Source organism: Octopus bimaculoides, chromosome 13 (assembly GCF_046866305.1).
Source record: "Octopus bimaculoides isolate indiv1 chromosome 13, ASM4686630v1, whole genome shotgun sequence".
NCBI classification, from domain to species: Eukaryota; Metazoa; Mollusca; class Cephalopoda; order Octopoda; family Octopodidae; genus Octopus; species Octopus bimaculoides.
In genome coordinates this window covers 63,787,663-63,811,448 of record NC_142940.1, presented here as the reverse complement: position 1 = coordinate 63,811,448, position 23,786 = coordinate 63,787,663, and the positions used below count along the sequence as shown (strand labels likewise).

Sequence of the window (23,786 nt, the reverse complement as noted above, 5' to 3'; positions counted from 1 at the left end):
ACAGACTGTAAAGTAAAAGCACAACTTTATCGGCTCCGATGACTATCAACAAATAAACACAGATGAAGTCAAAGTAGTTTTATGCTGTCTTCATTCGATCTCCATGAATACTGTTCAGGATTCCAAGACCAATATCCACAGTTTCTATTTTAAGAAAGTAAGACAAATATTAATTTATCGTTTTTCCCAGTCTATCGCACCGATTTAACTTTAATCAGATACTCTAAGTTTTGCAAATACTTTCACTTTTGCCGACGCTATTCTACACTTATGTCAATTGCACTTGTTGAGCTCTTGCGAAATTATGGAACACTTACTACATTTTCTCGTCCCTACTTCATTCAATGAGTTCTTAAACTGTGTAAATGTCCCCGGGTTAAATGGGACGGAGACAAAGTCTCTCAATGATGGATCTTTGATAAGTGATGTGGCAGGCAACAGCGCGCGCGAGTACGTGTGTATTTATCCTCATAGAGAATTAGACCCGATCAATACGCAAGCAAAATATCTCTCAAACTATACCCTAGCATTATACATATATATATATAAATTAAAAAAAAAAAAAAAAAGAGGTACATCTGATTGTAGTCTTAATAAGACTGTGTCCGGAAGAATAAGGAACAGTTTGTAATGTCTTTGACTACAAGTCTAACCTGAGATGGAAAAGCACAATCTACAACAGTGACTTCTCTATGATTTTAGTGGCATCCTTTGAAGATTTCGTGATCCATACCTAGTCATGTATAACAACAATTTTGCATACAAATGGAGTATGGAGGGCCGGGGAATAAAGAAAGCAGCCAGTTACCAAAAAATAGTGGCATTTAGACATATATCCTGCTAAAGTTGCAAGAGTAACTTTGGTTTCAGAGCCAACTGCTTGTTTTGGAAGGCCTGAAAGAACTGTGGGGCTTAAAAAAAAAAATATCGATCTTTTGCTTAGTAGAGAAAGCCGGATACGATTGAGAGAGAAATTTTAGAATCTCGTATCCAAACACCCATCTCGAAACTCGTTCAAACACAAAGGAGAGAGGATGACAAGTGCATGGAAGCGTGTCTATAGTTAACATTACACTCACTAACACATCACTGACATTTACCCACTTTTTTTTATATATAAAATGTATTTATATAAGTAAATGTTAAATATGAATAAATGAGTTAGTTCGCAGGAACAAAAACAACGAAATAAGCAACTCAGAGCAGCGACGGAGTGAATCAAACTCGGAACGAAAGTGTGTTAATATATATACATCAGTTTACAATCAAAGAAGTGCTACTCAACAATTTAATAGACAATTGTATGTATGTGTGTGTGTGTGTGTGTGTAAATATATATATCATTTATATATATATATCATTTTGGTCGAATCGGTCTCTTGCTACATAGCTAGTTTAATCATAACTTGCGAGAAGATCCTTTGTACATATCACCCACTGGCAACTTGACCAAAATAAAATATGTATTATTAATCTCTGCTATGGTATTAAATGCTCTTTCTTTCGACAGTCAACAGTAGACAGATGTGTATGTTACACATTATTCATATAAGTGTATAACTTTATATAATTTGTAAAGTAGTCTGTTAATAGAAACCATGTGGTAGCTTTTAATTTATATATATATATATATATATGTGTATGTATATTTCACTTCCCTTGTGCCGTAATTTCACTTCAAACTTTCTGACAATTTATCAAATTTAACGATAAGACATTATACATAATAATGTGTTCAATTTAACAGTTAGTGGTAAAACAAAAAAGGATGTCAATTTCACTCACTCCCACTTTATATGTGTGTGTGTGTGTGTGTGTGTACTTTACGATTCGCTCCCGCGTGAAATAAATTCCTAGGGTCAACATGACAATAAGACCCTAGAAGACGGAGCTCCAGCATGGACAATGTCCGACGAAGAGAAAACCAATAATTATATATATATATTTATAAATTAAGAAAACGAAAAATGAATTTAGCACATCTAGTGCTGCATTGGAAATAACCGATTTTTTAATCTATCAGGACCTACACTATATATATATATATATGCTCAAATATTCTGACGAGTTAAATACGGCCGGAAAGTAAAATGGTATAGCATAATTACAATTAGAATAAATTCTTTTGAATTTTCTTTAACAGAAGTTCCGAAAGAACTTATCTTTGGTGACAATGTCTAGGAAGTTATGATACTGATACCTATCTATAAAAAGGTTATTAAATGATAGAAAGGAAAAGGTTCCAAATGGGAGATATGGCAGCAGAAAAACTTAGACATGGCACTGAGTCCATTCGACGAGGGTGCCTCTACATAGTCGTTAGACATGCTAGAAACAACAGCTAAATCTCTTTTAAACTACATCTTAAAGTGTCTTTTCATCGTTCCACCCGACCCCTACCACCAAAACAATAACTGAATTCCTAGATGCATTGTGTCTGAAATAAAAACAAAATGAATAGTTAAGATATTTTTGACCATAAAAGCTCTCGATGAGCTGGGACTAAAAACGGGAGTCCACTATAGTGGCGAGTTTGGGGTTTGATTCATTTAATGAAAAATGTATATGAATTAAGGTTAACAGCCGCAAGTACAGGTAAAAGAGAGTCAGGATTAATAGTATTTAGAATGGGGTAACTGCTTAGGTTCTTTGAAATATACAACCAGCACAAAATGTGAAACCCTTTACTTCATGAACTTTAACCCATCCTTAAATCTCCATCATAATACAAAATTAAAAAAATCGATTTAGAAATTATAGAAGTTATTGTAAAATATAAAATTATAATGGCAGAAGGCCACAAATTTTATAATAAATATCTCTGGATTTACCACGAGGGTAAAATTTGTAGAACATTACAATACAGAACAGTTATTATTTGAGACAATGCAAATTGACAAAGAAATAATAAAAGGAGAACAGGTGTGTAAGATGAAAGCAAGAATTACATATAGACATAGCTATAAATCAACATTAACAAGATATTCTTTCTTTTTTTTTTTTGTATCCCCAACAGGAAGGGGTTAATATATATTATCAATATCAATGTATATATATATATATATATAAAGTATCAACTCACATTACACACAGTCTCGTTGACATCATAGAACTGGAATAGCACGCCAGAAAAAAAGCATAACAGAAGTGAAATTGACGGTAAACACACAGTTGTGACTGCAAAACGAGCAAAGGAAATTCGGATTAGGGCGCAGTCCTCGGCCGTTCGCTCATTCTTCATGGTTATTTCGTAATATATATATGTGTGTAGAATATATATATATATATATATATATATATATATATATATGCCTTTATATTTTTAAGATGGGTTTTGACTAAGCTTGTGTGACCAAGCTTTTGGTCTGGTGTAAAGTGGACGCCTGTTGAGTGGAGCAAGTGCTAGCCAACAAAAGCAGGTAGGGTTTAAGATGGGTAAGATATCCGTCTGTTTGGTATGTTACGTGTGTATATATATACAAGTATAAACACTCACTCAATCACTCATACATACACACACAGGTCGTCGAGTGTCGTCTCCAAACTGTAATATCCTAACAGTTATGTATGGAGAATGTGGAACTGGTTTCCGATGATAAATGGACCGGAGGAAGTTTGTTCTGCCTTCCCACTTTCGACGACGACTCTTTGCCCGAACAGCTGTGGGAAGTGGTGGCGGCGGCGATGGCGATGGTGGTGGTGGTGGCAATAAGTGGGGGTGGTGATTGAGCCCATGCGCCCCCACTTACAGGCCTCATCCACTCCTCTTGACTGTTTCTTTTCTTCCCTCCTGACACAAAAATGTCAGACGTGAAACTAGCGACAAAGGTAGAGAGGAGGAGTTGTGATGGTGTTGCTGGTGATGATTATGATGCTTCTGGCCGTGATTGCTGTTGTTATTATGCTGGAAGTGTTCGACATGGAATCGTTGTTGTTGTTGTTAACATAGGGACCGTGTATGCATGTAGTTACGTATTGGTGGCGGCGATGATGATGGAGCTACTGGCATTTACAGCGTTGATGATGGTTGTAATAATACTTATGATTGTGATGATGATGAATGCTGTTGCCGTGTGTCCGTGATGGTTGCTGGTTGAGGCTACATAAAACCAGTGGATTTCTTCACAAATCTTACGAAAATGTATTAAAGACTATTACGAAATCATTGTCAGACGTGTGGATGTTTATACGTCAGTGTTTTGAGTTTGGCAGTGTAAAAGGGAAAAGAAAGGAAAAATAGAAACAAATTTATATCTAAATCTAAATCTATATAAATATATCTATGTATATATCAGTTGGTCTTTCTATTTATCTATCTCGGTCTCTCTCTTCTTAGCAGTCTTTAGAAATAAGAAATAACCCAACGAGTAATAATGGTACTCAAAGATTGGAGTTATTCGATATTCCCCATATATGAAAAAAAAGAAAATACGTCTAAATTAAGATGAATATAATAAATTTAGAATAAGCTCCAATTTCTTACGATTTTCTACTCCCTCATAATAGCCAAATCAGCTAAGGAATTGGTAATGTTTCCAAGAACCCACAACCGAAAACCCGTCTTCAATAATCTCTCTTTTGCTGCCGTTTCTAATGCTTCTGTCATTATTGTTGTTATTAGATGTTGGAGAACAAAACAGATCGACACTTGACTTGTTATATGTATGTGTGATGATGTTTAGATTGCTAAATGTGTGAATGAAGCTATGTGATAAAGCTGTTTTCCTACGGTTTGCAATATTGGTTCACATTCCAGTCGGCTGCTGGCTTTGGTGACAACAGGGCGGGGAGACGGGCACCGACTGCCAACTGCGCATGCTCCTATTCAAGCTCACAGACTTCGTGCCGAATGTACAGACTGGCAGACTTTGATGTACAAAGCGCTCATTTTACACAGACACTCTTAACAACGACACGAGCATACGATAAACGGCATTTTTGTTTCCATAACACACACACACACACACACTCACTCACTCTCTCTCTTTCCGTGAACACACACACGTGTAGGTATATATTATTTCAGTACTAAATTACTGATTATGTTTTGTAATGTATAAATACACATACATTCATACTTACAGATATACATACATACATACATACATATATATATATATATATATATATATATATATATATATATATATATATATATATATATATATATATATATATATATATATATATATATATATATATACACACATCCTCATGTTTATAAATACATTACATACATTCATTATATATGTGTGTGTGTATGTGTGTTTAAATCAGCAGAAGTTACAAAGTGACTCAAGGGCCATGAGTTTCATATATGACACTTAATCAAAAACAATTATATAAACAAAAATGAACCAAGAGGAATAACTCAGATGGGTTAATGGCATACATTTGAAGAACACAGACAAATACAGGTGTACAAAATACCATATATCAAATTCTTGATTCCTTAAAATCATCCCTGTCTCTAGAGGATATATCATAATCACTGAATAGACAATTGAGGCTCCACTTAAACAGGAGACACAATCTCAAGACTCAATAATTCTCCAAAACTGACATGCCATTCAGAAAAAGGACAGGTTTATTGTCTGGAGAGAAGAGGTCAGTCATGGACATTTATTTCTGGCTCAGTTGCCATCATTGGCATCACATTTATCCAAACTCCAGCAGCCAAATGACAACAATTTACAAGAGAGAAAAAAATGGAATACATTTATGGACTCCAAGGAGATAATTTCAATGAATCAAAAATTTATGTTGTATGGTATTTGATGGACCAGTATCTGCCTGGCTTCTTCAGATCCATGCCACTGACCATTCTCAGTCATTTCTTTCAGCTCATTTTCCTTCAAATCAGACATTACCTACAGCCATAAATGTTGGTATAGATACATGCAACCACGCACACACACCTGCACACGCACACATACACACACACACACACACACAATATATGAGAGAAAGAAAATGGAATTCAAGAGACTCTATACGTACATACATACATATATATATATATATATATATATATATCATACTGGTTTCACACAACTGGCACCCGTGCTGGTAGCATGTGACAGCACTCCATACACTCTTTGAGTGGTTAGTGTTATGAAGGACATCCAACTATAGAAATCAGACTGCCAAATCAGACTGCGGTCTGATGCAGCCTTCCAGCTTACCAAATTGTCCAACCCATGCCAGCATGGACAATGGACGTTAAATGATGATGATGATGATAAGACAGATGTTAAACGATGATGATATGTGTATATGTATATATATATATATATATATATATATATATATATATATATTTCTTTTCTTTTATTCTTTTATTCGTTTCAGTCATTTTGACTGCAGCCATGCTGGAGCACTGCCTTTAGTCAAGCAAGTCGACCCCAGGACTTATTCTTTGTAAGCCTAGTACTTATTCTATCAGTCTCTTATGCCGAACCGCTAGGTTACGGGGATGTAAACACACCAGCAAATATGGAGAAAATGAAAGGCCTCATCATGTGCAGGAAATGGAAAATACTTATAAAGGTGCAGTGTGGCTGTATGGTAAGAAGCTTGCTTCCCAACCCCATGGTTCCAGGTTCCACTGAGTGGCACCTCGGGATAGTGTCTTCTACTGTAGCCTCAGGCCAGTCAAAGTCTTGTGAGTGGTGGATTTGGTAGATGGAAACTGAAAGAAGCCTGTTGTATATATATATGTGTGTGTGTGTGTATGTATATTTGTGTGTCTGTCTGTGTTTATCCTCCCCACCCCCATCGCTTGACAACCAATTTTGCTGTGTTTATGTCCATGTAACTTAGCGATTCAGCAAAAGAGATTGATAGAATAAGTACTAGGCTTACAAAGAATAAGTCCTTGGGGGTGATTTGTTTGACTAAAAGCGGTGCTCCAGCATGGTCACAGTCAAATAACTGAAACAAGTAAAAGAAAGAATTAAATATCATTATTTATTTATTTATTCAAGTTATTGAACTTAATGCTGACAAATATCTTACTCTTGTGTGAAACTGCACACCAAGCACCAACAGATTTCTTTATTGCCCATAAGGGGCCAATGGAAAGGGGACAATACAAGCACATGTGGGGACATATAACACAAAATTCAAATAAAATTATAAATATGATAAAATGACTGCACCAAGAGCCTGGAAAGCTTTGAACCAGGCTTCCAGGCAGTGCACAACTTTAAATTCCATAAGTTTTCTAACCCTTGCCAACAGAAACTTCCATAGACATTAAAAATTGTTTCTAAAAAACGTATTTGTATCTTGAGGCAAAACAATAATCATATATGAAGTAGATGAGAGGTTGCAGAAATGACTGCTTGCCAATTCTATAACTAAAAATTATGAAGACCAAGCTACAGACTTATACGAATGACAGTTTTAGGCAGTAGCAAAGTGGTTTAAAATTTACAATGGACGAGAAGTTTTAGCTAAATGCTGGTTGTCTATCACCTTCACAGACAATAAATATGATTTGGACTCAACTTGAAATGCAGGTTGATCAATCTAGTTAAGCCTGAAATAACATTAATCAGTTAAAAATTGCTCTGCAAGATGAATGATAACATTAGGGTGGCTACAAACCTCCAGCAATGGAACAGTAGTAATACCATTATTAGCTGGTTTAGGAATATCAAAGTATTTATTTGAAAACATAAAAACAGATTTACACAGATTCACATTGTAGGCTTCTATGCGTTTGTCATCAAATCCATACTTCTCACTGCAATAGATTTTGCTAAATCATATAATGGTATCGATAACTGGTATTGATTTAATGATGCAAAAGACAAAGAAATATTTCTCATTACCAGCAACTCAGCACAAGTAAAAAAAGAATGCATGGGATGGGAAGCACACTTTATTACCCTTCCTTCGATATGTGGATGGGTTCTTTTGACAGCATATAAATTGGTGACCTTCTCAGCCAAGATATCTTAGACCTACCTAGGAAAAATCTCCCCAATAAATTTCAGTCTATATCACAATGAAGGGGTAGCCATCTCTAAGAATTACTTCTAACATAGGCACAAGGCCTGAAATTTGAGAGAAGGGCGAAGGGGTCAATCGATTAAATCAACCCCAGTATTTGACTGCTACTTATTTTATTGACCCCAGAAGGATGAGAGACAAAGTAGAAATCCTACGGGTTTGAACCTTGAAAAGTTTCAAACGCCAGTAGAAATCCTGTAAAGCATTTTGTTTATCTCTTACAATTCTTGCTCTCCACTGTCTTAGCTTATCACTAATAATGCCATCAGGTACAGCCTAGGTAAGAGGAAATTCTTAAGGACTTAGGACTAAAATTACCAAAGTGACAAACATTAATACAAGAAACCTCTTAGGCACCACCTTCAACCTAAATACCAACAAGAAATCTGATGAAAAGCTCACCTACATAAACACAGCATCTTGCTAACCATCCATTGAATTCAAAAACCTAGCCAAGGGTGTTGACAGAGATTATAGAACCAGTAAATACTTTTTTGATAAAGCAACCCTTTTTACATTTTAAATACCAATGGCTTTGAGGATAAAATGTTTTATGCCTCAAGCAATGTAGTCATATGCATAAGGCTCCCTAGAAAGAAAAGACGTAAGGTCATCCTGGTTCATTCCCTTTTTTTTTTTATTGAATGTAGGGATCGGCTTTGTTAAAGTTTATTTTTAACTTAGGAGATAAACAATTTCCAGCCAACCACAGGTTTTCTTTTATTCATTAAATCTTTTCAGTCATTAGACTGCGGCCATGCTGGAGCACCACCTTGAAGAATTTCAGTTGAATGAATTGACCCCAGTATTTTCTAAGCCTGGTACTTATTCTATCAGTTGCTTTTGCTGAACCACTAAGTTATGGGGACATAAACACACTAACACTGGTTGTCAAGTGGTTGTGAGGGACAAACACACACACACACACACACATGATGGGCTTCTTTCAGTTTCCGTCTACCAAATCCACTCACATGGTTTTGGTCAGCCAGAGGCTATAGTAAAAGACACTTGCCCAAGGTGCCATGCAGTGGAAGTGAACATGGAACCATGTGGTTTGGGAAGCACACTTCTTCCCACACAGCCATTCCTGTGCCTATACAAGCTTTTTTAACAGATGCTCCATAAAGTTAATCTAAAACAACTTATGACAGATCCGGCAACACAAAGCTGTCATCTGACATGCACAAGTTGGACGTTCAGACCTCAACTAACAACACACTGTCAGGTTAGATTATGCAGTACCAAAGCATGTGTCACTGATATGACCAAGAGAAAATTTTAGATTCAGTAACCTAATCACATGTGTAATATGAGGAGCAGTGAAGGACTCCTCACAATAAACCCAGCAGTGAAATCTGGCCTTTGAAAGAAACAACCTGGAAATATAGCTTAAAATGGAAGACACTTCGGCGAATTCAAACAATTCAGAAATGAAACTTGATGCTCAAATAATTCAAACTAACGAAAAAAGAAAAGCAGAAATTGCTATCTATACGTCGTCTGATCAATAAGTATCCGAACTGTTGCCATAGCAACAAAGCTAAGGCATACAGAGTAAAGCCACTTGGCACAGATTTACCGTAAACTCTGCTGTGCATGCACACTAAGTTTTAACATTTTAGCTCACTTCTGCTGTTTACAGCTGTGCTTGGAAGGTAGGTGTGTAGCGTGTGATCGTCGCATTGACCATGACAGAGAAAGCTGACTCCACACACACACACACATTATTTTATATATATTATTTATACTTATTATGTAGACTTATTTGTATAGCTTTATAAATTTAGTTTCATAACAATCATTTCATATTCCCAAATGTTTTCGCATTGAAAAAAACCTTCTAAGGTTGAATGGAAGTGTATAGCTTGGGATCGTTTTTACTGGATGTCTCAAAACACCAGTCTGTCAACAAATTTCAGAGGTGACGTAAAAAGACATAGAAAAAAACCCTGAGATGGGAAAGCACAAAAAGAAAGAAGCAAAAAAGCTAGCTCTAAAGCCCGTTAGAGTTGTGTCCCTTGGATTGGTCTATAATCGTCCTGCACCTCAGCACTCGAGTGCAAATGCCGACCATTACTTTTTTGTTATCTATGTAAATGTGGAACGAAGAGAGAGAGAGAGTAAGGATAAGGTGGAGAGAGCGTGAGATGTGTGGGTGTGTACATATATGGGAGATAAAACCTTTTGGTGCCACTTTAGCATCTGGTCTACCTAGTGTGCCGTCTAACCCTAACTCAAATCCTAAACCTTAACCCCAACCATAACTTTAAACCCTAACTGTAACTCTACACTTTAACCCTTACTCTAAATCCTAACCGAATTCAGGTCATTTCACAGTGTAGACTACAGATACTGCTTGAATGGAACTGAAAGTCATGGGTGCTGTGTTGTTTTTTGATTCTATAAGCGTGTCCGTGAATGTTTGTTATATGGAATCCAAAAAGGTGCCACAGGTTGTTGTTGGAAAGATGGTGGATAATCTTGTGGGTGTCAACCAAGTCAGTTGCCAGACGTCTGAGCTTTAATGTGTGCATGCCCAGGGAAGCAAGACGTTCAGAGTATGGTAGACGTCTGATGGTGGGTATTCATTCTGTTGCACATTTCTTGCTGAGCAAGATAGGGGTTCCAGGATATTGATGCAAATTCCAAGTGTGGATGTACCATTGTCATTTGATATCAGAGTTGGGGAAGAAGGTACATTGGGATTTCCAGCATAGTATTCAGCAATAAGCTCAGTGCATTCCTTGGGGGTCATCAGTGATCCGACCTGTGTGAGGATTGTGAAGAGGGCCAACTGGGGAGTGAGGTCTCTGTTTTGAACGCACATATTTCCAGAACACTTTACTGTCAGGGCTAGCTGATATACTTCGTTGAAACTCAAGCACTGCCTTTTTTTGTCACTTGCTTGAGACGGTTGGATGATCTGTTGCATCTTCATCTGTTCTCATCTGTTTTATGCTGTCTGTATTTCTGTTCAGCATCACGACGATCTTTCCTGGCTAGTCGAACTGCTGCAGTCTTCCAAATTGCATTGTTTTTATTTCTAGAGTATTTGCACAGTACTGATGCTTCACATGCAGCCCAGATTGCAGTGAGGATATTTTGAAAAACAGTATTGACGTCCCCTGAATCGTAAAATTCAAAGCACTACACTATATAATCCTTAAGCTTAAGGTCAGTAGCCATCCCCTAGATTATGAAAAAATACAAAAACCCTTGTATAGAACTATGTGCTTCACAGTTTCAGCACATATCTGAGAGAGGAAGCTGCACGCTAAGGAGAGGGAGCACTGTGGTTCACGCAATGCTGACCTTGCTGTGCTGGTGAAAGGTAGTGTTTCTGTTCAACTCTGTGTATGTTGTGTTTAAAAACATGTTTATATTCTTGAATGTGATAAAGTGTAGAATTAGATTATTATCCTGCTTCCAGCTTCAGTGTTGCAGTCAGGATTTGAAAAAATAGGGCACATTTACCCCACTTTATTTTGTATGTTTGTTTCCTTTTACACAATATTAAGACAACGGCTAAAAATTTTCGGAAGCAGCAACCCGACTAATTTTATCTACGAGCTGCCACTGGTGGGAGGCTATAATGCTGTTAAGATGGTCCTTGGAGAGACTCTCATGTTGGCTGGTAATATTTTCTCTGAATCTGTTTCCAACTGGAATCTACTTAAATTTGTTTTATTAAGTGAAGTCAAAAACAAAATGCAGTCTCATCACATACTCACTTTTGTTTTTGTTTCCCGATAAATTCGAATTTTTATACATTTTAATGCAAGGAATCGTAAATTTTTGAGAAGTAAAAATAACATAAAAGTGAAATAAATAAATATAGCTTTGATTTCGTTTCGCCTAGTTAGTGCCTGTTCCGTATTTTACTGTTAACTTACTCGCTGGTGAAAGAATCACTTGTTTTCTTTCTACCAACGATGGCCGATCCATCAACGTCTCAGGTACGTTCACAATATATATCTATACTTCTTTCTTTAACAGTAATCTTCATATACATATTACGTGTGTAACATATGTAACAATATTAGTCTACATAATTTATAAGACGTGAATGTATGCAATACACGTTGATCTATGTATATATATGTATATATGCATGTGTGATCGTCCCTCGTCTTGGTCCACGTGTTGAGGGCAACGAAGATCCGTCGTGAAGTGATTCTCATAAAACTTAATTAGTTATTTTATTTAGAGAAATAACACTTGTGTTTCAAATGTCACACTGCCATTTAGTTATTGTGTCTCGTCTGAGATCGCCAGTGTTTCTTGCTGAACACATGAACCCCAACGTGGTCGGACGAGATGAATATGAAAATGTAAACATCGCCAGGTGCGATCATCTCCGAACTTTTGTTTTGCTGTTGTCATTCTAATATGATTAGATGTGGCTTTATATCTTTGGTGTTGTCTTTAGATCGAACTGTCTGTGATCCTACAAGTTCTTGTATATATTTGGGAAAATGAAGTGGAGAAGTTTCTTTGTGTTGATCAGTCCACCATAGGAAATCAGCTTGAAATCAACATTGCATGTTAGTTTCACATGGCTCCCACTGCCTTCAGTGTTGAAGTTGTATCTATTATAAACGATGCTTTGTCTAAAGATAGGTGGATTGAACTCGTAAACTGATGTTTCAATTCTTGATTGGAACAATCTACTTCGTTTTAGTCTTCAACTTGATTGAGAAAATCATAAATCGTATAAATCTCTATTGAAATATTAAATCTCAGTGCTTGGCAAGAAAAAACCCCCAAAACCTCAACATTTTAAAAGGGAAAATCCGTCATCCGTTAAAAAGGATCGAAATTAGAAGAGAAAAGAGGACTCCGTAGTTATGGAGTAATAACCGAAAATAAAAATTTAGATCATTCTTTCTTTACTTTCTTCATTTTTAACGAAAAAAATATTTTAAAATGTTCTCACTACTTTGTCAGATACGTAGGCTCACTCTAAACTAACCAAAATATTCTATTAATATTCTATCACGGGCATCATATCTCTCTGTTTCTCATGACCAAAAAGAAAAAAAGAATGTTCAGGTTTTAGATTTGTATAAGCAAGCAATATCGTATTTAAACAAGTATTTTTTACACTGTAATGATGCAATTTATTTGGTTAGTTAAAGCACTAGAATATTTAAAATTCGATTACGTATGTGTTATAGATAGGATGTGCAAATAGCCATTGTGATATTAATCTTTTTTTGCAAAATCTGATAATCCTATTAACTGCTGTTAAGGATAATTACATTCAGCTATGTGTTTATTCTCTCACACACACATTTGTGCCTTTAGACGCAGAAACATGTTCACATATGAATAGGATTCCTCACATACAAGTATTGGTTGCATGCTTCTGTACGTTTTAGAATTGGCAGGTTTTGTTGTAATTAGTACTTCACAGTTAATAAAGACCTACTTAACATACTGTTTACTCATCTGTAAGGTAACAGCAAGAGGTGTAAAGGGTACAAGACAAGAAACTCGGAGTTCCAGCTGGTTATATCTCTTAGTACTGCATCATATGACCATCACACCTAAGCCTGAACTGCCTCACTTCACTCAGCTGTGTATATGTACTGCAATGTAGAAATGATTCACTGTAAAATAGCCTCGTCTTTGATTAAACTTTTTTGTTGTTGTTGCTGCTGATGATGATCATCGTTTAACGTCCGCTTTCCATCCTAGCATGGGTTGGACGATTTGACTGAGGACTGGTGAACCAGATGGCTACACCAGGCTCCAATCTGATTTGGCAGAGTTTCTACAGCTGGATGCCTTTCCTAACGCCGACCACTCCGGGAGTGTAGTGGGTGCTTTTACATGCCAATGGCACGAAGGCCAGTATCTGAAATCACCTCTGGTTCTATCATACAAAATCTTGTTTAAACCTTCTATCAGAATTTTATGTTAGAACTTTTTGTCTACTAGATAAAAAAAAAATAACAGGATCTATGTATATATACATTTCCTTGGCTGCATTCTTCTGAAGATGGGCGTTTGCACTCAAAATATAAAGGTTTTAAAAAAAATTTTCTGCATTCTGAAAAAGTTATTTCACTAGATTACTACCAATTCTTGATTATTTTGAAAATCGCACAGGTAATGGGAAAGGCTTGAGTACCAATGCAGAATTTAACGTCTCCAGTGGGTATTTATTGAGAAAAGTCAGAGCCCATTAGGCTGGCTTACTCTGAACAAAGTATTTTGGTGGTGCCTCTGTTTAACATATACAGTATGATGGGTATTTATAATTTGTTACCAGATTTGAGATTATAAATTTTAAATCAAAGGATCAAACAAATATCCTCAGTGGAAATTAAAATCAGATTAGGAACTCAGCATTTAATTCACACACGCACACACTCTTTTTGATGTTTTATTTTGTGTTTGTTTTATTCACAGTCCGACTATTTTTAAAACACTTGTTGCAGAAATTGACAATTCCAATGAAATATTGCAGCACAACAGTGTTTAGTATTGTGCCTTGCAGAGTTAGTTTCAACTTGATTATACTGTTCTTATAAAACCCCAGTAGTTTAGTCATTCTAAACTTCTGTGGGAGATTTGTCTTCTCATCTGTCAACATCTGGAGATAAAAACTTTGATCAGAATTAAGCATTGTATTTTATTTCCAAATACAAACATGCCATTTGTATCAGTTGCTAGAACCATCTTTTATATAAATGTTCTGTGGTAGATATAGGCAAATGAATGGCTAATGGGGGAAATTATTCTTTCTGACTGGATAAATCATCCAATCAGAATAAAGGGTCATCACTAGGCTATAGTATCCATGACTGCTCATTCACAGTTATACGCGAAAGCATTTACATTGTTTAATTAGATAAAAATATACTAATAGTGTGTCTTCTAGTCTAACTCGGCAATGTTACTCTTTTCTGTATAACTTAGCAAGGTACATAACTCAGGCTGTCTCTATGTTTGTCTGACCGGTTTCCATTTTCACTTCAGCTTTTGTCGTAAATGCTTTGTTTCATGTATCAACATAATGATGTTATTGTCATAAATGTCAATGATTTTTTTAATGATAAATTCTGTTTTATATTTTCTTTATTTAGGGAGATCTGAAACCCAAGGCCATCTCATTGAGTGATGTTGTGGTTGATGTTTGCTTCAACCCAGTGAAAGATGTTATTGCAGCAGCTCACATAGGAGGAGATGTCTCTCTGTAAATAACAAATATCTTCTCTGTACAAACATTCACACATACACATATTAGTCATATTTATCTTCTACCATATTGGTTTCAAATTTTGGCACAAGGCCAGCAATTTCGGGCTAGGTGGTATGTTAAGTTGATTACATTAACTCCAGTGCTCAACTGTTACTTATTGATCCTGAAAGGCAAAGTTGAGCTCAGCAGAATCTGATCTCAGAATGTAAAGACATGAAATGCTGCTAAGCATTTTGTCCGCTGTGTTACCGATTCTGCCTGCTCACTGCTGCCTCTTTATTGATACACTGCATTACAATGACCATTTATTTACTGCTGTTGATTTAATAACAGACACATAAGTATTAAGAAGTTCGCTGCATTGCACTTTGAACAGATGTCTTTGAGTTGATTTGTGTCTTGGGATTGAAAGTTTGTTGACAGAAACTGTATAGAATCCAGTCATGCATGCGTATGTGTGTATGTGTTTGTCTTTGCTTGTCTTCACATTAATCCTATCTTCGCCATAGCAACATTATATGATGACAGTGGTGTTTGGAACATAAATTAACAGGGAATTTTGATGGCAGGTTTTAATTTAGAATGCCTTAAAATAGGAAGTCTCTGTCATAAAAGCAAGGGCAGTCTCAGGTGGGTTGATATCAAAAGGGTCATCACTAGGCTATAGTACCCCAGTTTTCCCCAATAGCTATTTGCATGTACTCCATCTCTTGATCTCACCTCAGAAAATGTCTTTTGTTCTATCCCCAGGCATTCCTATTCAGTTGAAGGCGACAACCAAGATCTTCTGCTGCTGGAGCACCACAAGAAGTCATGTCGATGCATACAGTTCTCGTCTGATGGCAACATCTTGTACAGCGGTTCCAAAGACAAGTCAGTTGCAGCTGTAGATATGAATACTGGTGCTGTCACCTGGCACAAGAAAACAGCCCATGAGTAAGTAATTATGGTCATCACATGTAATGTTGCTAATTTCATTATGAACTGGTGCTAATTTAGAACAGCTTAATCCACCACATTACTTACTTTTATCATTGCTAACCATTTAGATTTCAGTCATTTCAAATCATTGGTTTCAAATTTTGGCACAAGGCCAGCAGTTTCTGTGGAGGGGATTAGTTGTGTTCATTGACCCCAGTGTTTATCTTGTACTTATTTTATCATCCCTGAAAGGATGAAAGGCAAAGTTGACCTCGGTGGAATTTGAACTCAGAATGTAACGATGAAGGAGATGCGACAAAGCCTCTTGCCTGACATGCTAAAGATTCTGCCAGCTCATTGCCTTTCAGTCACTTTAAATTTTTGATATTAGTTGTCTGTGATTGTCTGTAGCAGGCATGGGCAACCTTTTTTGAGACATGGTTCGTCATCAGGTGACCTACACTACTAATAGAATTAGAGGTAATTTTTTCCATTGGCATGTCATTCACAAAATCACACAGATTACAGTTTTTCCCATGATTAATCTCTAGGGTTCATAATTCAGTTGTTTTACTTTGTTTAAAAGGGGATCAATGATACAGGAGCAATGCAGAGGCTTGCTTTCCAATCATGGTTTTGGGTTTGGCCCTATTGTGTGGCACCTTCAGCAAGTGTCTTTTACTATGGCCTGAGACTAACCAAAGCCTTGTAAGTAGATTTGGTAGATGGAAACTGTGTGAAATCCTGTTGTATATATATTCTTGTGCAGTGCATGAACAGTTTTAAAAAAAATGCTGGATAGAATATAATAATTACCACATTTTCCTTCATACAAATCAAATTTTTCAAAATAAATTTACAGCTAAAAAATATGGGTTGACTCATAAACCAAGGCAACTTTGGAGGATTAAAGATTCCATGTGAAATGCATAAGATTTGCAAAGATAATGATGATGTTCGATTGTTTACACTATATACTACATTGATGCTGGAAAATATGGTATTAATTTAACCAAAATATGTTTTTTTAATGCTAAATTCATATTTGATAAGTAATTCTATTGCTTTGCAAAAATTACATTCAAGAAATTTTGATAGTGCTTTTTAATTAAGACACAAGTTCATTACTTGTTGTGGTTAGGGTTGAAAACAAACCCACCCCAACCAGACTTGCCTGTACTCCATCTCTAACTCACAATACTTTCTTCTTTTATTTAATATGATGTTTCTAAAAAGAGCAACTTTTCATTCCTTTCCAGGTCAGCAATTTACAGCTTACTTCTGTTGGGTGACCATTTTCTGGCTTCTGGAGACGATGACGGAACTGTTAAGGTAACTTATTGCCTGCTACTAATCTCTTAATTAAGTGACTGTTTTGATGTTTTAGCCTGGCCTTCTCTCTTACTGATGAGATAAGAAAGTAAAGGTATTTTAGGAAAGTTGTTTAATTTTGTCTAAAACTATCTTTAATTCGCAAGTCTTACAACAGGTGTAGATAGCCACACCTATATTACTCAGGTAAGTAATGACAAATCTGTTGAAATATTTGAGATTCATTATTTATAGGATATTAGAATAATTAAGGGCTGTTCTGGATACATGACCATCCATCTGAGACACTGGTGAGATGACTGACTTGTTTAAGGTAAATTGTCAGTGGGAGTAGTTGAAGGTGTTAGTTTGACCGTGTGTTGGTTTAACAGTCGGTAGTTGAACAGTGAATGCTGAGTATCTTACCTATGTTCGAGTAGTACGGAATGCGTTCTGTTTATTTTTTTACTTGTTTCAGTCATTTAACTGCGGTCATGCTGGAGCACTGCCTTTAATCGAGCAAATCGACCTTAGGACTTATTCTTTCTAAGCCTAGTACTCATTCTTTTGGCCTCTTTTGCCGAACCACTAAGTTATGGGGACGTAAACACACTGGCATCGATTGTCAAGCAATGTTGTGGGGACAATCACAGGCACAAACATATACACACACGTACATATAAATATATACACGACGGGATTCTTTCAGTTTCCATCTACCAAATCCATTCACAAGGCTTTGGTCGACCTGAGGCTATAGTAGAAGACACTTGCCCAAGGTGCCATGTAGTGGGACTGAACCAGCTGTAGAAACAAAAAAGTAAGTGCCAAACCATATAACTGGAACCTCTTACAGCTTTCTGGCTTGTCAGCTTCTGTCTAACCCATGCCAGCATGGGAAATGGACGTTTAATGATGATGATGATGATAATGTAATAGTTATATTTTCTTTTTTTCTGTCTTATCTCTTCCTTCCATGTAGGTGTGGGATCTAAGAGCCAAAGAAGCATCCATGGAATTAAAATGCTGTGAAGAATTCATAAGTGGCATGTCCATTGACGATGCCCATAAAATCCTGTTGGCTGCTTCAGGTGAAGGAACTCTTACTGCTCTGAATGTGCGTCGCAAACGACTGGAACTTCAGTCTGAACTTTTTGATTCTGAACTGCTATCGGTTGCTATAATTAAGGTAAGTTTGATTTCATTGGATGAAGACACAACAGTTGTTTTTTTTTATGTTGTGAGTTTTTGTAGAGGTTTAGATTTGATATCAGCACATAATTTACCAGAAATAAAGAAATCAGAATTAACAAGTATTCACTGTGTATGTGTATGTGTAGGAGGTGAAGACGTGATATAGTAGAGGTCATTACATTAGGACATCAATAAGACTGAAATTCTCATTTTTCTATGAACAGACTTCATCTTGTCATAACGAAACCTACCAACCTGCTGGTTAATCCATCCATCTTCTCTGCTCATTATTCCTGGGAGAATCGTGGGGGCAGAATCCTCAGGTGTCTCCTTCATAGTATCCAATCAGAAGCAACTGTCATTACACACTTTCCTACTGGATTCCCAAACATGATCAACTAAGACTATGGATGTTATCCAACCATCTCACCTATGATCCAACCTTAGGTTTCCTGCCAGTTGGCTTGGTGTGAAGATTCCATCCTGTGAATCTTTTCTGCAACATTCTAATCATGTGTTCTTATACAGGAACTGAAACCTCTCAATCTGGAGAAGTAGCAACTCACCTTGGAGAGGTTCCCCAATCTAAAGTGATTAATTTAGATTTTTAATTCTGTGCTTAAGCTCCAAGTGCATTTCTCTCCCCCACCTCTCTCCTTCTCTGTGTCTGTCTCTGGAATCAGGCCAAGTAGTTTCAGAGAGGGAGGAGGATGTCACAGTCTTGTGGCTCTTGTACAGTGTCAGCATATGAACTCACTACTCCTGTGTATTAAAAGATTAGTATTTTACCCACTGTGGTTTCCTACCTCCGTCGGAGCTGTGTTTAATAACTCTGGCATTTCAGGAATTGTGAGGATTTATAGTGCTGGCCTTCTATTCTGGTTTCTGTTGCTTCATGTAGACTAATGCCTGAATAGGTGCCAGTTTGATGATGGTAACTTCCTCAGGAAATATTTTATCCCAGAAACTTTGATACTTACCTCCCTTACAGCTGCGAGAAGCTGATGCAAACGCAGATTTTAGTTTCTCGCTCAGAAATACAAAGGTGGGGTAGTTGCAGTGGAATTGAATCTATCATCTTCCTTGTCTGTGATTCTGAAAGTTAATTGTTTTTTTTTTTTTATTATCATTATTATTAATGTAGAATGGGCGTAAAGTTGTTTGTGGCACTGGAGAAGGAGTCTTGAATCTTTTCAACTGGAGTGAATTTGGAAATCTCTGTGACCGATTCCCAGGTCATCCGATGTCCATTGATTGTATTTGTCCCATTTCTGAAGACATCATTTGTACTGGTTCTCTGGATGGAGCTGTCAGGTAAGTTGGTCTAAATATAGCTCTTATGCAATCTCTTGAGTTAACAGAAGTAGCAGCTAAGTCATTGTTGTAATGGAAATGGTACACCCTTCCCATGGGACAAGTGGTATGACACAGCCACTATAAATTGAGATGACGTCAACCAGTTCGGGGAGTTGTGTGTCAGTCGTTGTAGAGTTGTATGAATTCTCAGTTGGAGTTAAGTTTCAGTTACGTGTTAGAGTCGCATTCGAGTCACAGTCAAAGTAGACGGTTCAAATTCGCTGTCTTGCAGAGCTATCAATGACAGCATGATAGACGAAGCAGTGTATTACCATTTTGGTACAGAAGAGATACACTGTATCCGATTCTAAGAGAATATCGTGGCTACTAGAGTAGATACAACAGCTACAGTCACAACAGTGGCTGCACATTATAAGTGTGGAAAACACCACATCATAACAGTCATCCTCAAATAATACAGCGCCATCTTTAAAATATGTTTGAATAAAAGATAATCATGACTGAAATGCCATTGTAACCATTGCCAAATTCTTCTGACTTCTAGAAGCAGACAGAACTTGGAGAGTCTATACAACATGCTGAGACTGCAACACAGCACCAGGGTTTTCTATGTACCAAATCTCTCTTAAATCACACCCTTATGTTTTAAGAAGGACACATTTGGATAATATGTAGGGCTGGAGTTCTCAAGACTGACACGTATCAGCCCTCTTGCTTCTAAAATATATTGGTGAGGTTTAAATTCCTTCTCCATCTTCATCCTCAGTATTCAGCTGCTACTTATTCTATCAACCCTGGAAGGATGAAAGGCAAAGGCAATCTCAGTGGAATTTGAACCCAGAACTTAAAGATGGACAGAATGCTGCTAAACATTTTGCCTGATCTGCTAACAATTCCGCCAGTTCTGTAATAAAGTGTGTTGAATGGTCGTCAAACAGATGGAGATATGGCCTACCTGGCTTTACAATCACCTGGGCATCTGTATGCTGTGGGTCTCTTTGCTCAGGGCTGAGCTAGGGATACAATAACAACCACTCTCCCCTTACAAACCTGTGTATCATAAAGGATCTCATTATCTCTCCCCCTCTCTCTCTCTCTTTCTTTCTTTCTGGTTGTTCGTAAAATCTCGAAATCTGTTTCTTAATAAATGACTTTTCTTTTTTTTTTCTCCATTGCAGAGCTGTACATATTTTACCAAACCGATTTCTTGGAGTGCTTGGGCGACATGCTGACTTTCCAGTGGAGAACTTGAGTTTGTCTCGAGACAAAAAGTTCCTGGCTAGTTGTTCTCATGACCAGACTGTTAAGTTTTGGAACCTGGACATTCTGTCGGATGTTGAGGTGAATATCCAGGAGAAAGCCAAGAAATCGAGTCGTATGAATCCCTTGAATAAAGAAGACAACTTCTTTGCGGATTTTGGGAATGAACTTTCTGTTAATACTTCTGTGAATCCTGACAGCGACAGTGAATCAGAGAGTTTCACTGATATGAGCGACATTGAGAATGCTGGCAGTGAAAATGAGCAGAGCAAAAAGAGAAGAGCCAGGGAGACAGATGAAGAGTCTATAGAGATTTCAGACAGCGATGAAGATGACATTAGTGATGATGATGTTGATATTGATGATGATGATGATGATGCAGGTGGTGATGATGATAATGATGGTGGTGATGATAAGAATTCTGAGGCTAAGGATATGAAAGCTGATACTGAAAAAAATACTTGTGAAAAGAGTGAAGATAAGAAACCAGACACTTAATGATGAAAAGGCAAAAAGTGTTTGTTATTGTTTTGATAAAGAGACAAGTGTAAATGTGTGTGTGTGTGTGTGTGTGAAAGGGGGGGGAGGTTCGAAATGCGAGGGGGAATTAAATGTTTTTGATATTGCTCATTGTTTGGAAGTCGTGTGTATACATACATACATATATATATATTAATCAACATTATTATCACTTTAACATCTACTTTTCCATGCTTGCGTGGGTCAAAAAAAAATATATTCAAGCAGATTTCTTATGGCTAGATGCCTTTCCTGTCAGGTAATATTTCCCCCCATGGCTGGACATGTTCTCATAGGAGAGTGCAAATGAATGTCACTGCTTGTAATGAGGGCGACTTTTGTTTGCAACTATCATGTGATGTCAACACACACACACACAATGAATGTTTCTCTATCAAATCCACTGACAGGGCTTTTACAGTTCTATATTTAAAAGATGAGGAATTATTTACATTTGACAGATATTTGTCCTCATTTTGTTTGTTGTTAACACAATGTTTTGGCTGATATACCCTCCAGCCTTTATCAGGTGTCTTGGGGAAATTTCGAACCTGGGTTCTCATTCCGAAGGTATTTTTTGTTGTGGTGGTGGTGGTGGTTGTTGTTGTTGTTATTATTATTATTATTATTATTATTCAGGTCACTGCCTGGAATCGAACTCAGAATCTTGGGGGTTAGTAGCCCGCACTCTTAACCACTACGCCATATGCCCGTGCGTATGCATAATAATAATAATAGTAATAATAATAACATTGAAAAATACTTTAGGAATGAGAACCCAGGTTCGAAATTTCCCCAGGACACCTGATGAAGGCTGGAGGGTATACCAGCTGAAATGTTATGTTAACAACAAACAAGATGAGGACAAATATCCGTCAAATGTAAATAATAACAGGGCTTTTGTTTACAATTTGTGTGATGTCAAAGTAAAGTCACACACACACATTCTTCTTGAATGTTTAGCATGACAGATTGTTGCAAAAGGTTCAAGTAAAAGGGACCAGTCAAAGTAGCACCAGAGAAGAATAATCCGATATTCCTCACAATACTGTAACTCCTGGTAAATTAACATGATATTCCTCCATAGCATGCAAATTCTAAGTTCCCCATTTAAGGAAGTTAATTGAATCATTTAGCCGATTACTCTGTCAAATGTAATATTTATTCACAGTTTTGAATTAATCCTGCATAATCTCTGAGCTTTGAGATATTTCAATGATGTGCTTATTTTTATGATGACATTGTAGAGTAGGTATGATAAACCAGATCTGGCCAGTTTAAACAATACAATAAAATATTTCGATCTGATAAGACTGGTTTAAATGCCAAAGGGTTAATTTAAATGTAGCTTCATCTCTCCAAACGATCTTTTTGGAAAGTGTGTATCATCTGCACATCTGACCAAGAACCACTCAAAAAACTCCACTCTTTAGTTCAGATCATCTTCATTGAGAACATGGACTATTCTTGGAGTGTAATTTTTCCAATGACAGCACTTCAAAATGCAACAGATACTTCATTTGAAGTGGAGTCAGTTTTTTGTGCCTTAGTTTACTTAGCTGTGTCAAGAAATAGGTTCCAAGTGATATTGTTGGCTGTAATAGACCAGATTCATATTGAGAGAGAGAGAGACATACATCTTTGTTCTGCTTAGCACCATGAAAGTGGGAATTACAAACCAGTTCTGTGAGACCGTTTAGCAAATATAACCCAGTTATGCTGCAACAAGCTCATTAGGATCATCATTTAATGTCCGTTTTCCATACCAGCATGGATTGGACAGTTTGATAGGAGCTGGTAAAGCTGGGGGCTTCCCTAGATTTTGTTGTTTTGACATGGTTTCTGCACCGGGATGCCAACCACTTTACAGAGTATATTGGCTGCTTTTTACATGGCACCAATACCAACAGGGTTACCAAGTAATTTGCAAGACTAATAACTGCTCAGTTGCTTGCGAGGGTTCTGTTATCACCTTGGGTCTTTAGTCCCCAACTTATTTGTACTACAAAGAAAATAAAATCTTTTAAATAAA

General features: G+C 36.9%; 1 protein-coding gene across 5 annotated transcripts; it reads left to right on the top strand.

The window, feature by feature from the left end:
• Positions 1-23,786, top strand: LOC106884265 (WD repeat-containing protein 55). 5 transcript variants are annotated; one of them, XR_016244075.1, is made up of 8 exons: positions 1-157; positions 15,117-15,226; positions 15,983-16,168; positions 17,413-17,485; positions 18,447-18,653; positions 19,803-19,972; positions 21,154-22,256; positions 22,568-23,786. XR_016244075.1 is itself a non-coding variant. In XM_014935551.3 (7 exons), the coding sequence occupies exons 1-7, from the start codon at positions 104-106 to the stop codon at positions 21,731-21,733; spliced, it is 1,380 nt and encodes a 459-aa protein (XP_014791037.1). In that variant the 5' UTR covers positions 1-103; the 3' UTR covers positions 21,734-23,786. The 5 variants fall into 5 exon arrangements, 2 of the variants coding, with proteins under 2 accessions (XP_014791037.1, XP_014791044.1); XR_016244077.1 differs by lacking the exon at positions 1-157 and adding an exon at positions 11,518-11,978; XR_016244076.1 differs by lacking the exon at positions 1-157 and adding an exon at positions 11,823-11,978 and having other exon boundaries at positions 21,154-22,283; positions 22,537-23,786.

What these genes read in the sequence shown, in the direction of transcription:
- LOC106884265 (XM_014935551.3), top strand. Translation starts at nt 104, where the DNA reads ATGAATACTGTTCAGGATTCCAAGACCAATATCCACAGTTTCTATTTT. An exon ending in TATCGGTTGCTATAATTAAG is followed by an intron (nt 18,654 to 19,802) that starts GTAAGTTTGATT and finishes TTATTAATGTAG; the next exon opens with AATGGGCGTAAAGTTGTTTG. An exon ending in TCTCTGGATGGAGCTGTCAG is followed by an intron (nt 19,973 to 21,153) that starts GTAAGTTGGTCT and finishes TCTCCATTGCAG; the next exon opens with AGCTGTACATATTTTACCAA.